The sequence below is a fragment of the Pristiophorus japonicus genome, chromosome 1 (assembly GCF_044704955.1).
Source record: "Pristiophorus japonicus isolate sPriJap1 chromosome 1, sPriJap1.hap1, whole genome shotgun sequence".
NCBI classification, from domain to species: domain Eukaryota; kingdom Metazoa; phylum Chordata; class Chondrichthyes; family Pristiophoridae; genus Pristiophorus; species Pristiophorus japonicus.
Window position 1 is genome coordinate 299,349,720 of NC_091977.1, and position 17,448 is coordinate 299,367,167.

At 42.4% G+C, this 17,448-nt stretch overlaps 1 protein-coding gene across 2 annotated transcripts in view; it reads right to left on the bottom strand.

Annotated features, from left to right (window-relative positions):
• Positions 1-17,448, bottom strand: part of tmem65 (transmembrane protein 65) — a 105,537-nt gene that overhangs the window by 53,491 nt on the left and 34,598 nt on the right. Inside the window, exon 2 of one of the 2 annotated variants that reach the window (XM_070873242.1) lies at positions 16,576-16,647. The exons of the other annotated variant lie outside the window; for it this stretch is intronic. Within the exon in view, the coding sequence (XP_070729343.1) occupies positions 16,576-16,647 (72 nt within the window). The remainder of the gene's footprint in view (positions 1-16,575; positions 16,648-17,448) is intronic. 2 annotated transcript variants of the gene reach the window in all.

Here is a 17,448-nt window from a genome sequence, read left to right on the forward strand (position 1 = left end):
AAACTCCCAGAACTTGGAGCAACCTTTCATATGAAAAGTCCTCCAATTTACAAAATGGCGTCCATACCACTGGGTTAAGGTCAGGTGAGTGCAGCTTTTTTGAGCAATATATGGGCAAGATGCCGATAGTGACGCTCGCCGATATTCTGGGCGTTAGTTTCCTTTCTAAACAGTATTCTGGGCAGTGCACTATTGTTGAAGTCATATTTTTTTTTTAAACAATATGGGCGGGCAGTTTAACTAATTCTCGGCGTTAACTTTATGCTGAAACTAACGTTGGCGATAAATGGGTGTTAGTTTTCATTTTTAGGGAAAATAGGCGATAAATGGATGTTATACTTCATCTCAGCGGTTAAATGGGTGGTAGCAAGGCAAAACTGATGGAAAGTCTAGCGTGTATGTTATAAAGGGCAAAACAAAGAATAAATGAGATTGACGATAAACAAAATTATAGTTTTCGCTCTGTAGTTGGGAAGGGTAGAGTTAAAAAGTGCAGCCAAGATCACTAGGAGATTTGTAACAAATGGGTTATTTATTACAAGTTACAAAATATCCCTTCATAAATGTGAAGGAAAAGGACTCGATTGAATACATTCACGAATATCTAAAGACATGAGAATAGAAATTGGGGAGCTGAAATGTAACAGTTAATTAGATACAGGGTTAGTAAATGAGTACTCCAAGTTACAATTATAGATAAAGATCACAAGCACTGAAAACAATCGGCGTCTACTATAAAAGATGCAAATCATTCACATTGCACAAGGTCCGACGCAAGAGTTTCTTAATGGAAAGACATGTTTATGAAGTTTATAGAAATTCTTTGATGATGCAAAAGAATTTAAGTTTATATATTTTGAAATCAGAAGGCATTTTGTGAAACATCACAAGTGATTTACATCTTAGGAAAGCTCTAATGAGATGGTAGTAAATTGGTTCTAAGGTTAGCCATTTTGTGCTGGTAATATTAATGATAGTTGTAATTGGATAGTAATGAATAACAAAGTCCTCCAGGGTAAACCCTCTGAATTGCAAAGATTCCAATATTTATTTCCTTAATTTAACAGAAGTAGATTAATTTAAATATGCAGTTAATACCAGGTTGAGAGAAAAACAAGATGTTCAGAAAAATTCAGTAATGAATGGTTCCTGATGTGCTTATAGTCATTGCTAACTTTCCCCAACTCACAACCGTTGAGGGCTGGAAAAGACATCCTTGCAACTGAGTGGGTCCCTGCAGAGAATGTAAACCTGCAGCAAGTCTCCATACAAAGGAGAGCGAGTGCTTAGAATCCACAACTGAACCCCCCCCCCCCCCCCCCCACAAGACTTGTTTTACATACTGCAATTATTCTGATGCCTCAGTTCTGGAACAAAGATAAAATTGTTCATCATGTAGTGTCAAAAAGGAAAAGTTTCCCTATGATTTAGAGTTGTAATTTATATAAACATTTTATATTAAACTGTGCTACTGTATTCCCCGATATTTTTATGCCAAACATATATTTTTGTCCTGATCACATTAACCAATCACACAAAAATGAAGGTGAACTTCATTCAGCTACCCGGGACAACTGAACATAGAAAAAGAGAGAAACTTTTCCCATTGGTGGATTTAAGGTGATTGGCAGAAGAACCAAAGGAGACATGAGGAAAAACTTGTTTACGCAGTGAGTGGTGAGGATCTGGAATGCACTGCCTGAGGGTGGTGGAGGCAGATTCAATTGTGGCTTTCAAAAGGGAATTGGATAAGTACCTGAAGGAAAAAAAAATTGCAGGGCTACAGGGAAGGGGCAGGGCAGTGAGAATAGCTGAAGTGCTCTTGCAGAGAGCCAGACAGGCTCAATGGGCCAAATGGCCTCTTTCTGTGCTGTATGATTTTCTCCAGGACAAGGTCCAGACAGCACAAGGGTCAGCCCCTCTTCTGAAGGACAGATTCAGAGAATTCAAAAGCAGCTTGCAAATTTCCATATTAACAGAGTTATGGCGAGAGACATCTTCTGAGCCTTGGGTGGACTTCAACACAAGCAGCTATTTCTGGTCATGCACCAACTCTTGCAAACTGAGCCCAGTAGCACAAAAGATTTCAAAATATAGTTGTACTCTTAAGCTCAAGTGATTGCAGCTATAACTGAAATTAATAAGACGCTCAAAGACTGGCGTGCTATCAGAGTCACCAGCACAATCTCAAGTCTTTGCAGTTATTCTTCGGGGTGTGCAATGTGATGAATACTCGAGCCTGTAAAGGATGGCCTGCTGTGAGTGACAATTTGGACAAATGGTGAATAGATTTCTGAGACAACCTACACGGTACAGAAAACCAAATCTTTATTAGTGCAGCCTAGGGCTTTGTGGTCTTTTTTCTACAGATTAAGACAGGCAAAAAATATTTTTTTTAAATCAGAACTATAGAAACATAGAAAATAGGTGCAGGAGTAGACCATTCAGCCCTTCGAGCCTGCACCACCATTCAATAAGATCATGGCTGATCATTCACCTCAGTACCCCGTTCCTGCTTTCTCTCCATACCCCTTGATCCCTTTAGCTGCAAGGGCCATATCTAACTCCCTCTTGAATATATCCAATGAACTGGCATCAACGGGCCCAAGTTTCCACATGATTTGCGCCTGATTTTTAGGAGCAACTGGTGGAGAATGGACTATCTTAGAAATCGCAATTCTCCACATTTTTTTTTCTGCAGTTCTAGTCAGGTAGAACAGTTCCACTTTGGAACAGAATTTTTTCTTCAAAAGGGGGCGTGTCCGGCCACTGACGTCTGATTTCAAAGTTTCCACAGTGAAAACGTACTCCAAACTAACTTAGAATGGAGCAAGTGAAGATTTTTGTAGAACTGAAAAAACCTGTTCTACACATTAAAAAATCAGGCACAGGTTACAAATTAGGCGTCCAGAGCGAGGTGGGGGGAGGGCGGGGGGGGGGGGAAGGGAAGTCATTGAATTCTACAATAAATCCTTATTTATACTTCTACAAATATTATACAAATAAATCCAACCTGAATAAATATTTATAAGCAAAGAAAAGATTAAATAAACCATCTTCCTACCTGTGTGAAACATAGAAGTGCTTCAGCCAGCCTCACAAGTTCGTTCGTTTGTTCCCGACGGCAGGAGGGGGGGTGGGGGGGGGGGGGGGGGGGGGAGGATGAAGCCGTTCCCGACGGCGGGCGGACGGGAGGGGAGTGCGGGACCGACCAACCGACCGCAGCGGGGGGGGGGGGGGGGGGGGAAAGAGGAAGACGTTCCCGACGGCGGGCAGGCGGGGGGGGGGGGGGGGAGCGGTTCCAGACAGCGGGCGGGAAGGAGACAGTGAGAAGGCTGCAAGAAGCCTCAGTGCTGATGTGCTGATGGAAATGTGCTTTTATTAAAAAATGTTAAAAAATTAAACAGCTACAAAGAACTACAAAAATGGCCGAGTGCCAATGTTTCCTTCACACTGCGCGTGCGCGAACGCTCCAACGCGCACGCGCAGGGTTGCCGGCAGGAAAAAAACTAATTTAAATAGTATCCGCCCCCTCCCACTTACAAAATCGGCGCAAGTGTAGGCTCCGCCCCCCTGGGCGCCGCGCTAAACAGACAAGGAGCTGCAGGGCGCTCCAGAATCGCAAGTTTTTTTTCCGGCGCCGTTTTAGGAGCGAAAAACGGGCGCCCAGCTCGGAGGGGCGCCCGTTTTTTATCGTGTGGAAACTTGGGCCCAACAACTCTCTGCGATAGGGAAGTCCACAGGTTAACAACTCTGAGTGAAGAAGTTTCTCCTCATCTCAGTCCTAAATGGCCGACCCCTGATCCTTAGACTGTGTCCCCTGGTTCTGGACTTCCCCAACATCGGGAACAATCTACCCGCATCTAACCTGTCCCGTCCCGTCAGAATCTTGTATATTTCTATGAGATCCCCTCTCATCCTTCTAAACTCCAATGTATAAAGGCCCAGTTGATCCAGTCTCTCCTCATATGTCTATGTTCTTTGCCATGGCCACATCACAAAACAAAGGAACAGAAATAATTCGTTACTGAGTTGCCAATTTCTAACCCTAATTTTTTGTTTTGTTATTTCAAACATTTCTAAACACATCTCTTTGTTTACACGGTTTCCTGAAATTTGTGCATTTCAAGCAGTGATGCGACCAAATATTTTCTTTTTCGACTCAGTTATTCCTCCAGCTCCCTCATTTTTGTTCAGCTGCAATGTCTTCATTAAGTACGTTGGTACCAACACAATTTGGGAGGAGAAAAATGATATCACTGGCAAATACGCCATAATATAGTTGGCATACACATGGGAATGGATTCCATGACTGCAAGTGAAAGGGCAGGAACAGAAGCCACTGCTGGAGATATGCTGGCTGCATAGGAGCAGAATCATTTATAATGACTTCTTCCATCAGACCCGTCACCAGCAGCGTCTAGTTTTATACGGGTCAAAATGGTTTTCCAGGCACAATTCAAATTTGTAAAACCCAAATATACAATTGTACAGCTGGTGTCATTCACAGTTTAAGTGCACTAGAGTATTTCACAATCAAAAGGAGCAAAATCTAGCTCTGGACAAAAATTCCACATGCTTATTACAGTTCACTAAAATCCCAGTCAATGTAAAGCCACATCCCAACAAGTCCTTCAGGAGGATACCACTACACCTTTCACAGTGTGGTGTAATTCTCACTCGCCTCAGCTTTAGTTTTATGTGCTTACATCTCATTCTTCAGTCTCGTATAATTCATCAGTCTCTCCTTTTTCTCTCTTCCATCCTCACCCCCACTGTTGCCAAACACCAATGTAGTAAGGTCAGGGCAAAGTGCATGCATGTACTTGCTTCTTACAATGCTCGATAATGGTCACAGTTAGTTAAAGGGAAATAAGTTGACACTATTATTAGAAAGACCTAACCCGAACCTTTGCAGCTGCATTCAAAAGTATCAGTAATAGGTAGTTCATTCTCGAGCAGAAGCCCAATGTTAATATGCCTTTTTCTTTAAATTTTAATGCCTCATTCTCGAGTATTTTTTGATGGATTTTTTGTATTTTAAGTGACACAGGGAATACAATCTTCATCCCAATTTCCCCACCACTATTAAACTGATAAATGTAATAAAACTATTCAATCTCTCCCTTGATCAAGTACTGAATGGGAAATGGAGTCAGATTGTAGGCAAATTGTCTAAGAAATAGTTAAATCTCAAAGTAGACGTTTAGAGCCAAAGGAATTGCAAATTACAAAAAGGGATAATAAACCGGAAGAGAACAGCTTCACAGCCCAGCAGCTGGGAAATAGCAGGAATAACAGGAATGTCAGCTTAGATAAGGGCAGGCGAACACAAGGACGAACATCCCCGGGCACTAAATTGATGAGGGAGGACAAGCACACAACGATAGAACAAACAAAGTACTCTGAGAAAGATTTGAAGTCAGACAGCAGGGGGCCACGAAGGCAATAAAGTGTCCTTAAGAAATGTAACGTGACATTCAGCAGAAATGAGGAAGAAACCACTGTCAGCTAGATGGGAAGGGACTGCCAGAGATACCCTTTCCCCGGTAATTGGACCATAGGATGGGTGAAAGATGATTGACACCAGATACCCACCAGCCTATCAAAATAAAGTATAAAAATGGGTGACCAAGAGGGGAAAGCAGGCAGTTAGGGGCGGAGGCTTTCTCAGGGTGGATTAATGTTGGCTGAATAGCCTAACACCTCCTACAGCTCGAGGAACAACTCAACAGAGGTGTCTGACGCCGCAGGCTGCAGGGATCCACCAATCCGAGGACACCACTCTGCCTCGCTGTGCATCTGTCTGTCCGTCCGTCCGGTTATTTCGCTCACTGTAGACCACTCTCAGCCGTCACAGGTGGTATGTCTATACCCATCATAACCATATGTAGTATCTGATTATGCTTTAATAAAATAACTTACAAATCCTAAGACTCTTTGGGTATGTGTGTGATCCTAATCTTACAATAGGAACATAATCCCCATTATGGGCTAGAATTTGTACTGTTTCACTGCCCGGTTTCTCGGCGGTATTGGCCGTTTTGGGAGAGAACCTGGTCAGCAAAAAATTCACCAGCTGAGGCACGCCGGCGGTTTCGAAGTACCGCTGGGGAGCGGACCACCAGATTGCAACATCCACAGATCGCCCGGCGCGATCTTTGGCTGAGCGAGGACCTGTAGGCAAGTATAATTTATTTTTAATAAAAACGCCCACGAGGATCAGCAGAGCTGGGTGGCAGGTAAGTAGGCCTGCAAGAAAAAGGTAAGTGATTGTTTTTTTATTTTCAAAATCTGTTGGGGTGATTTAATTTAAAAGTGTTTTGGGAAAATTTTTGGGGTTATTTTTTTAAGTTAGGTTTTTTGAAAAATTATTTTAATTCTTTTTTTGGTGTTAAGCCCAACCCGCAGCCTCGGTCTAAATTTTTATAGGATTTTTAAATTTTTCGCCCATTTTCTTTAGGCACCGCCTAATTTAGCCGAAATTGCACTTTTCCGCCCAGATTGGGGGTGCAAGGCCCATATTTTTCGCTGGGTGGATTTTTTTTCCCGGGAAGTTTCTGCCTGCGATAATCTTCCCAGCCTTAGCATTTTTTGGGGCGGCAATTGAGTGCTGGGAAAATTCAAGCCCTATTATCTACCTTGCCCACATTTAGAGTGTTGAAGTAGAAGCTTGATGCATTTTTTTGGATTAAAGATTATTTTTCACTATTTTTGTTCGGGAGATCATACTGCCCATAATGCTAAACTAAAGCATGCAACCCCCTGAATATTTAAAATGTTGGACTGGGAAATAGTTTTCTAATGGCTCAACATTCTGAAGACAATCAGCTTGATTCAACTGGTTTCAAAATAACATGTTGGCACATGTCAAACTTAAGAACTGAACAATTAGCTGGCTAAATAAAAGTCAACTGGTGTGGTATCCTGTGCACAGTGTAGTTACTTCTCCTCCCAAACCCACCCCCAAAAACTCAAACATACTTTACAGCATAGTTATCATATATACTTGCAGATAAAGTAACATGATAAATGACACCATTTAATGTGCATCGTGCTGGAACCCAGATCAACACTGAAAGCTTCACAAAGGATTCCTACTCATCCATCAACAACTTGTATTTATATAGAGCCTTTAACGTAATGAAACATCCCAAGGCGTTTCGCAGGAGCATTATGAGATAAAACATTTGACACCGAGCTGCACAAGGAGAAATTAGGACAGGTGACCAAAAGCTTGGTTAAAGAGGTCTTGAAACATAGAAACATAGAAACATAGAAAATGGGTGCAGGAGTAGGCCATTCGGCCCTTCGAGCCTGCACCACCATTCAATAAGATCATGGCTGATCATTCCCTTAGTACCCCTTTCCTGCTTTCTCTCCATACCCCTTGATCCCCTTAGGCGTAAAGGCCATATCTAATTCCCTCTTGAATATATCCAGTGAACTGGCATCAACAACACTCTGCAGCAGGCAATTCCACAGGTTAACAACTCTGAGTGAAGAAGTTTCTCCTCATCTCAGTCCGAAATGGGATATCCCTTATCCAAAGACTGTGTCCCCTGGTTCTGGACTTCCCCAACATCGGGAACATTCTTCCCGCATCTAACCTGTCCCGTCCCATCAGAATCTTGTGCGTTTCTATGAGATCCCCTCTCATCCTTCTAAACTCCAGTGAATAAAGGCCCAGCCTCTCCTCATATGACAGCCCAGCCATCCCTGGAATCAGTCTGGTGAACCTTCGCTGCACTCCCTCAATAGCAAGAATGTCCTTCCTCAGACTAGGAGACCAAAACTGAACACAATATTCCAGGTGAGGCCTCACTAAGGCCCTGTACAACTGCATTAAGATCTCCCTGCTTCTATATTCAAATCCCCTAGCTATGAAGGCGGAAAGAGAGGTAGAGAGGCAGAGAGGTTGAGGCAGGGAGTTCCAGAGCTTGGGGCCTAGACAATAGAAGGCACGGCCACCAATGGTTGAACGATAATTGTAAGAGAAATTTGGCATTAGGGGTACCAGCGGGACAAGGGTTAAAGTGCTGGTTCCTGCACTGACCCATAAGGAGGTAAAAGGCCTCTCTCCGGCCTTGTACCAAGGCTCCAGAAGTTATCAATTCAATAATATTCCAACAGGATACGATGTGAGAACCTAAACCGACATTGATAAGACCTTGCGAAGAGGCTCGAGGCGGACTCACGGGCACCAAGGAGAATCAACAAATTCTGACCTAATGAAGTCATTCTAGTCACGAGGGTCTTGGCCTGTCAATCCAAAGTAGCACTAATAAGGTAGTTCAATTAGAGAAGTAGCACTGATAAGGTAGTTCAATTAGAGATCTAGGGAGGTCTTACCAGGGAACGGAGGGGTTTTTGAAATGTATAAAAGTTGTATGATTATGCTGTTCGGGGAGCATCTCCACTCACAGGCGGCTGTGATAAGAGGTGTTCCCGGACGTTCATAATAAAAGATCGTTATACCTTGCCATTCATCTCTGTCTGCTAACTCTGGGGGCTGTTACGCGGGTTGGGGCGAGCGTCGACCCTCTGTATCAGGGGGCTTGCTCGTGGGAGGAGAAGCCTTCCCATTTTCCCCTTACATTTGACGCTGCGAGCAGGGTACGGACTTCCCGAACGGAACAATGACCCAGCTGTTGGGGGGAGTATGTTTTCATTTACCACATTCAAGTTAGAGCTGTGGCATTGTAAACCGCAAGGGAAGGACATCTGTACAAAGAACCATTTGTAGCAGGTCCAAGAGGGACGGAGACGGAGGACGGGGACGATCTAGAGGTGGAAGGGGATCAAAAGGTGCATCCTAAAGCGCGCGCGTGGCGGTAGCACGGCAGTGTGAGGGTACGACGCAAGGGAAGATATAGAGGAAGGTCTATTGACCCGAAGCGTAACGAGCGCACGGTGCAGGGATGAGAGAGTGAGGATATGGAGACGACGTCCCTGCAGTGACGGGATATATTGACCCAAAGCGTGGCAGTACGAGTGTACGGCGCCAAGGGAAGACATATAGATATAAATAATGTCCTGCATACCTAACACAAATTAAAGGGAGTGCCCAAGATAGCCCAGAAGAAGATGGGTAATACAGCTAGTAAAAAGCCGAATAAAACCAATTGTTAATTGTAACTTGCGTAACTACGTAATGCCATAAAAGCTGATAGTGACTATCTTAAGTGACATATGGATCCAAAAATAGAGCCGGCCAAACAATTAATAGGCTTTGTTGAATGAAGAGAGACTTTTGTGAATGTCTGTCGTTGAGTGAGAGTCCTTGTGTGATTTTTTTGACTGCGGAATGAATTTTTCATGTTTCTGAAAGCCTGTTTGGAAAAATAATGCGGCTCCACCCACTTTTCCCAAACAGTGAAAGTTTTTTAACCCTTTGCAGTGTTGTCCTGTATGTAGGAAGTTTTAAGTTAGAAACGCAGGTGTGGATTTATTCGAATGATATTAAGAGAAGGCACAGCAAAATACTGACATGGATTCAAACTAAAAAAAAATTATTAAATTAAATCTGATCTCTTAAAGAAAAAAGGAGGAAATAAAACTAAAAGGTTTGGAAACAATCTAGAAATACCTTCAGCGATCAGGTCAAACTCCTGGGCGAGTGGTGCGTTATCTGCGAAGGTGTAAAAGGGACTTTGAAAAAATTTTAAAACGGCACACTTTAGCAGTTTAGAAAAAAAGACATTGTAACGACCTTGAAACTGGAACATTTGAGATAACGAAAAGCAGCCCTCAAAGCCTATGTGCTAGACTCTGTTCTAGTTATGGAGAAAAGAAAAAAAAGATAAAGACGCAACTTTGAAAGTAAACAAATTGAACGAATTTGAAAGGAAAAGTGTCTTCGCTTGTCTGATGATTTTAAATTAACAAATTTACGGAGTCACGAGCCCTCCGTGTAAAATACAAAACCTAATTTGAAGAAAGGAGATCTGAAAAAAAAAAGACATAACGTACTAAATAGATGCTGACAAAAAAAGGGGCGTTTGCGATAGAAAAAGACATAACTTACTAAATAATAGTTGATATCGGCTGTGAAAAAGATATTGGTCTAATTGGAAAAAAAAATTTGAAGAGATAAAAGACACTCTCCATTGATAATGATTTTAAGTTACGAGAAAGTTTCACTGCAGTTTGAAAGATTTCCAAAATAGACGTTGTTTATCAAGAAAAGTCCCGAACAGTCTAAACAAGCAGGAGGGTTTTTGAAAATAACGAGGAGAAAAGATCTAAGCTATGCGAACTCAGCACAGGAAGAAAAAACTGAAAATTAGAGAATCTTACTGAATTTTAAGATTCTTATTAAAAAAATGGAACTGGCACGGAAGTTTAGATTTTGTGCTGAGAGAAATAAAACACAAGATTTGCTCTGTAAACTGGACCGTAAAATAAAACGAAATGTTGGAATGTACACAGCGTATGTGAAAATTGGATTTCAGTAAACAAATTAAAAATGTGTGGTCTCGTTTTAAATCAATTAAAAAAAAATTCTTTGGCAAGTACTTGAATTAGAAGTTAAGAAAAAATTGGAGTTTAATCTAAAATGCCGTCTTTCCTGATGAGAAGACTTTTATTATGACAGCTTTACTAATGATTTCTGCTGTTTTAACGGATTCCTAATTTCTAAGCAAGTTTTGAAGGCACAAAGACTTAAAATAAAAAAATTTTCGGATGATTACGCGAAGTCACGTAATGACATCAGGCCTTCTTACAAACCTGTAAAGGAGTTAACCCTTTCCATTGACAACTGTTTTATACTGGACATTATTAATTTGGATTTCTTAATAGAATAAAAAAGACTCATCTGACAGATAGAGGAAATGGTTGGATAGTCAGAATAAAAATAAAAACAGAACTAGCCTAAGTAATAATACTCGCCTGATACAAATAAAAGAAAGATACTCAAACAAAACAAATTCAAGAGTTAAAGGCTAAGATAAATAAGCTGGAAGAGATTTTTTTTTAAATGGGACCAGACGGATAGTGCAGTGCGCAGCCATAGCACCATCACCTATGGCAATAGAGCCAATGTACCCCACGGTGGGTAAGTGTAGTCCACAAACCCAACCTAACCCTTACCTCCGATTTCACAGAGTGACCTCGACATGCATGGATAAAAGAGGAGTAGACCAGAACCTAACACCTGGTGACGACCAGGCTATCTCTTAAAAATTTGCAGATAAAACACTCACCGAGATGGGACCGCAGCGGCTACTTCGACTCTGGAGACTCCGGATACCGGGGACCTTGAGGCCCACGCAGGTACTGGATAATACAGACGGACCATGAGAGATATAGCACACGCAGGAAAGACACAACTACATGAACTAGCTTTGTTTAATTTAACTGCCGAAATATGCATCCCAGCAGCAAAGGACTGGAGCAAGGACAGAACTTATTTTAACGCATGGCTATGTAGTGTATTAAGTAAGGTCGTAATGCAGCAGGTTGCCGATGTTCCGAGGACAGGAGCAAGTTCATCGGACCAAAAGGGGATGGGCACAGAAAACGAACTGGATGGAATTTCAGTTCTAGAAGCTCATGCCTGGGCGGACAAAGCTGCAAAACAAGCAGCCAAATCCACCCACAAGAAACAGAAGGGTTGGAACAGAACGGAGCAGAAAGGGAGGTGGGACCCCAGGATGTTTAGGAAAACTGGCCAGTGGGATAAAATGAAGACCAAGGGAGGTCTCTGGAAAATAAAGGTCCGGCTGGGACACCAAACACGCCCAAAGGAAGCCCTACCGCTGCCCCGACAACCACCCTGGGGACAACAACTCTTCCCAGCACAACCACGCACGTCCCCCCATAAGCCCGTCCATAAAGACTGGAGCCAAAGGGGGCTAGTAATAAAAGAATCTAAAGAAAGGATATAATTTGGGGTGTGTCAGCGACTACTTAACCTAAACCTAATGGATATCATTTTTCCTAACTTCTGTGGGAATGAAACCACCAGAACCTGACACAATGGATCCTCGAAGGCCCAGAATCCACTACCCTGAGATTTAATGTCAGAAAGGGAACAGGGCAAGGTCGAACAAAAAGGGGAATACTGGAAACACTAGGCACGGGTTATGCGGCAGGGGTTACGACGATGAATTCCATAGACCTGTATGCAATAGACGACCGGGTTAACAACTCAACGTAAATCTTGAGGGGTTTACTGGGGAGGGACATGGATAACCAAGCCCTACAAGCGCGGTTGGGAGATGGCGCGGAAGGGGAACTGTTACAAGTGGCCCATACATTACAGAAGCATGCCAAGACAAATTTGATCCACGCAATGGGGAACGACATAAGTAAACGATTACAAGCTGAGATAGTTTGCTCCAGGTATAGGGCCTGAATTAAGTGAAGTACAACATAACTTGGAGCAACTCCAGAATGGGGACATACCAGATTGGATCCCGAACAGCATACTTAACAATTGGACTCCAGATAAAAAATGAATAACACGTGCGAGGTACAAAGGAATAGTCACGCATGGGTGCCAAAATTCAGATGTATTACTGGGCGGGTGAATATGATCGGATTTGTGTTGTCCATACCACAATATGATGTAACAAAGGGAGACCCCTTATATCAGATCGATAATATCAGTGAAGTAAGAAACCAGACTCGGTTGCGTTACCATCAGCCTGCCAGACAGGTGATTAAAATGAACAATATTACCAAAGGCATTGACATAACTGACTGCTATAAAATTAACCAAGTGGTTTTATGTCGAGGTACGCCACGAATGACGAATGATGATTGCAGATTCCACCAAACAAACGGATGCATCCTGAGTATCACTCCTCTCAAACATAATTCCGAAACAATTGCTGCTCCACAAGGGAATGGAGATTTGGTGCGTGAGCACAGGAGCAGCCAACCTGACAATTAAGACCAGGGGAGGTGTCACCCCCTGTATCACCAACCCTAACTTCTGTTTCAGGCCCATGGGAAAAATAGACATAAATGGATACCACATACATCCCAAGACAACGGAAATCATCCATGGAACGGTCACGGATACCCTCCGAGAGGGGTACAAGGAGGCGGTATGGGAACCACAAGGCACCGGAATTAAATGAGGAACATTTACGTTTGGTGCAAGGAATCCAGAATCAAAGATGACAGTATATCCAGCTGATGGAAGAAGTAGACAACCTACAGAGAGACACTAACGCGATGCTGGCTGATCAGCTCTGGTACTCAAAGCTGTGGAACATTGGACTTAATATTCAGAGCCACCCATGGATAAGAATTATATCACATGTACTTGTAGTAATACAGGGCCTGATTCTGATGGTCATGATGGGATTAACACGTGCACGAATTAAACAGGCCAAACGATAAGTCAGGGCACTCGCTATGATTAAGGCCATAAGGGATGAAAATGTAAGCAATCCTACAGGAAGGACTTACCTTATATAACTCTGCGGGAAAGGTCTCAGGAGGTCCCGAAGCTTGGGAGATGGCCACCCAGGTGAACGGACCTATCTGGAACTTGCCGACAGGGAGATAGTTATCAGGAAATATGGCCAGCTTGGCGTATAGCCAAGGGCCAAAAGGGGGGAATTGTAAGAGAAATTTGGCATTAGGGGTACCAGCGGGACAAGGGTTAAAGTGCTGGTTCCTGCACCGACCCATAAGGAGGTAAAAGGCCTCTCTCCGGCCTTGTACCAAGGCTCCAGAAGTTATCAATTCAATAATATTCCGACAGGATACGATGTGAGAATCTAAACAGACATTGATAAGACCTTGCGAAGAGGCTCGAGGCAGACTCACGGGCACCAAGGAGAATCAACAAATTCTGACCTAATGAAGTCATTCTAGTCACGGCCTATGGTGGTCACGAGGGTCTTGGCCTGTCAATCCAAAGTAGCACTAATAAGGTAGTCCAATTAGAGATCTAGGGAGGTCTTACCAGGGAACGGAGGGGTTGTTGAAATGTATAAAAGTTGTATGATTGGAGATGCTCCCCGAACAGCACAATCACAGGCGGCTGTGATAAGAGGTGTTCCCGGACGTTCGTAATAAAAGATCGTTATACCTTGCCATTCGTCTCTGTCTGCTAACTCTGGGGGCTGTTACGTGGGTTGGGGGAGAGCGTCGACCCTCGATATCAGGGGGCCTGCTCATGGGAGGAGAAGCCTTCCCATTTTCCCCTTACAATTATAATCAAGGATGCTCAAGAAGGCAGAATTAGAGGAGCGCAGACATTTTGGGGAGGTTGTGGGGCTGGAGGATATTACAGAGATAGGGAGGGGCGAGGCCATGGAGGAATTTGAAAACAAGACAAATTGATTCTTCTTTGTAAAATAAAAGAGTAGCCATCAATGACAGAAGCACCCTTACCTTCAAACCGGAGGTTCACATTTCCCTCATGCTCAGTGGAGTTACCACCACCTCCTCCACCCCACCATCCCCTCCAACATGGACGATTTGATGTAGTCTGCTGCAGACTGGCACTGTGGAGACTTGAGCAGGAGAACCAATGCTGCAGAGCAGGGAAGAACAGACAGCTGAGGCTGGCAGGCTCTTCTTTTCAGGGTGTTGGGGGGGGTGGGGGGGCGGAGGAGGAGGAATGGGGAGATGGCAGGCTGTGGAAAATTATATTTGCACACTAAGTAATCTCCCAAGATGCCTGTACTCCTTTCTTACTGATATGCTTGCTTTATAACAAAAAGGAAACAGGAGGAAGATTAGGAATTTTTAATTTTTTTAATAAAGTATTGCTTCTGCGACAGGGAATCGTTGCAATTGCAGGATAAAAGCACTTTACACGTGCTGCTTTTAAATAGAGCCCAGCCTCTCAACTTACAGGCTGGATCTAAATTGTTGTAATTATATTACAAACAACCTCAATAATACTTACTGAGAAATCTCATTAGTAAACTTACATAATTTTATCCCATCTCAAATTATCTGTAGCAGTTACTGATGCACTGCATATATACCATTATTCAGCAAAAGGGATTCAACGTTTCAGCAGACCAACACTACAGAAAGAGTTGAAATAAAAAGCATTTAGTGGGCAAAAAAACAACCTCGGAGTTATTGATGTCATTGTCTATGAAAAATAGAAAAGTATTCCATTTACTGGAGCAGAGAAGGCTACAGGGGATCCTGTGGAGGTGTTATAAAAATAAAAGGATTTAAAAGGATAATTGGTGAAAGATTATTTTCACCGGCTGAACAAATAGGCATAAATTTAGGATTGGTATTGGAGACATAAAGACAAAGGCTAAAATATATTTTTGCAGGGCTATGGGGAATGAGCTCGGGAGTGGGACTAATTGGACAGCTCTTTCAAAGAGTTGGCACAGGCATGATGGGCCTCATTCTGTGCTGTAGGATTCTATGTGATAAGATTCAACTGCTGTACGCTTGGTTAATTGCATTTTTCTGCTCAGTTATTGTACTGAGAACTTGATTTGTGATTTGCTGTTTTTCAAAAATAGATCAAAGATTTCGAAGATGAAGGGAAGCACTGTAAATCAGAAATGCATTAAACGCAGCAGACAAGTCATTTAATGGAGTGAAACCCAAAAGTAAATCTGCTCTATCAAAATTTCAAAAGTGAGCCACTGTATAAACAGCCACCAATCTCTAATTGTGCTTTATGATTCATTCGTCCCTCCTTTGAAATGATATTACAGCTTGCTGCACTTGCCAATAGTGTGACAACTAATGGAACATCTGCACCATTAGAACTGTCAATAGTTAGCATCCAATATAATAGAAACTGGAGAAGTAAGCTGAGTTAAGTGGTAAAACTATAAAAAAAAGAGAGATATCACAATAAAAGCTTATGATTAGCATTGCATTTGTGATGCAGACACTGAGGCAATTTGATTGTACCTAGGGGACAAACTGCACGCCAAGAATAATGGATCCAAGTAAATGACCATCTTCTCATCCTTCACGCTACATCATTCTGCAGATTAAAATATCATTTCTCTCATTTTTATTCCCCAAGTGTGAATAGCATGTGGCAGATTGCCAAAAAGTCAAGAGTTTTGCATTCATTTTGCAATCATAAATGTGAGGCTAAGCCTCTGTAGAATTGGTAAATACCTCAAAAAAGACTTCTGTTTGAACTTCCACCAGCGGGCTAATTTAGATCATATTTTATTGGTGCAATGGATTTGGGAAGTTATCACACTTTTTGTGCTTTCAACACCAGTCCTGAACCTGATGCACTTGACTGAAAATAATACACTTCAAGGCACAAGAAATATGGCATTTCACATTGTGCAAAATTAAGACACACCAACCCATTAGTCAGAAAAGCTGCAGTCTTAGGCCAGTGAATATTGTCCAGCGGGCAGATCAAAACAAAATGCAAATTAAATTTCTGAACAGCTGGCATCTCTGTAAAGCACAACGTGATTTCAAAGCAACAGAAAAGTCATAATTGCACAAATACCATCCACAAAAAAAGGTCAAAAACTGAATGTTCGGACCACAAGTGCTTTAGCCAATGATAGCATGCCAACGCACAACAGAAATCTGCTCACTGTTGGGATTGGGAACAAGTGCATTGACACACAACACAACAACCTGCATCACCTGCTTCAGCCTGTTCTCTCCACTTCTTGCTTATGGGAATCTGGGCTCTGGGGTAGCGGTGTCCAGGGGTTGCTATAAATTCAAATACAAGCACCACATTTATTGACGGTTTTTTTGAATAAATACAGCAAATGCATTTTTCACAGGTTAAAAAAGTAACTCGCAACAGCACCCATTCTCCACTCCATCCAGTGGCATGAACCATAACTTTCTCTACCTCTCTCTCCTCCTTCAAAACGTTCCTTAAAGCCTACCTCTTTGACCAAGCTTTTGGTTATCTGCCCTAATTTCTCCTTATGTGGCTCGGTGTCAAATATTTTGTCTCATAATATTCTGTGAAGCACCTTGGGACATTTTACTTTGTTAAAGGTGCTATATAAATACAAGTTGTTGTTACTGATAGGACACACTCAGTTTCTTCTGAAGGAAACCACTGCATTGTTATCCAATACCTCTCACTACAGTGTTGTTTTCTCCTGGCTCGCAAATACAGCCCTGAGCGATTACTAGAAACAATAGGTTTTTTTTCACAATAAGTTAATTCTATTGTTCCACCGGCATGGTTTATAATTTCTCTACCCAGTGATATATCACTGAAGCCCTTGACCTATTAATGGTTAACGTGCACTGGAAGAGAACAGGAGCTTTGTGTAATTCTTTTTTTTTTAATTAATTGGGTTCAAATTACACATGAGAATAAATCAATAAATCATATCCCCCACATCGACACTGTCTCATCCAGTTTAATTCACACTTTTTTTGTGCAGAACTCTGCCCAGTCAGGTCATTTTGCAAGTGGATGATGCCAGTTCAATAGGCAGAATCTATAAAGTATAACCCATCAATAATTTATGCTGAGTAACCTATTCAAAC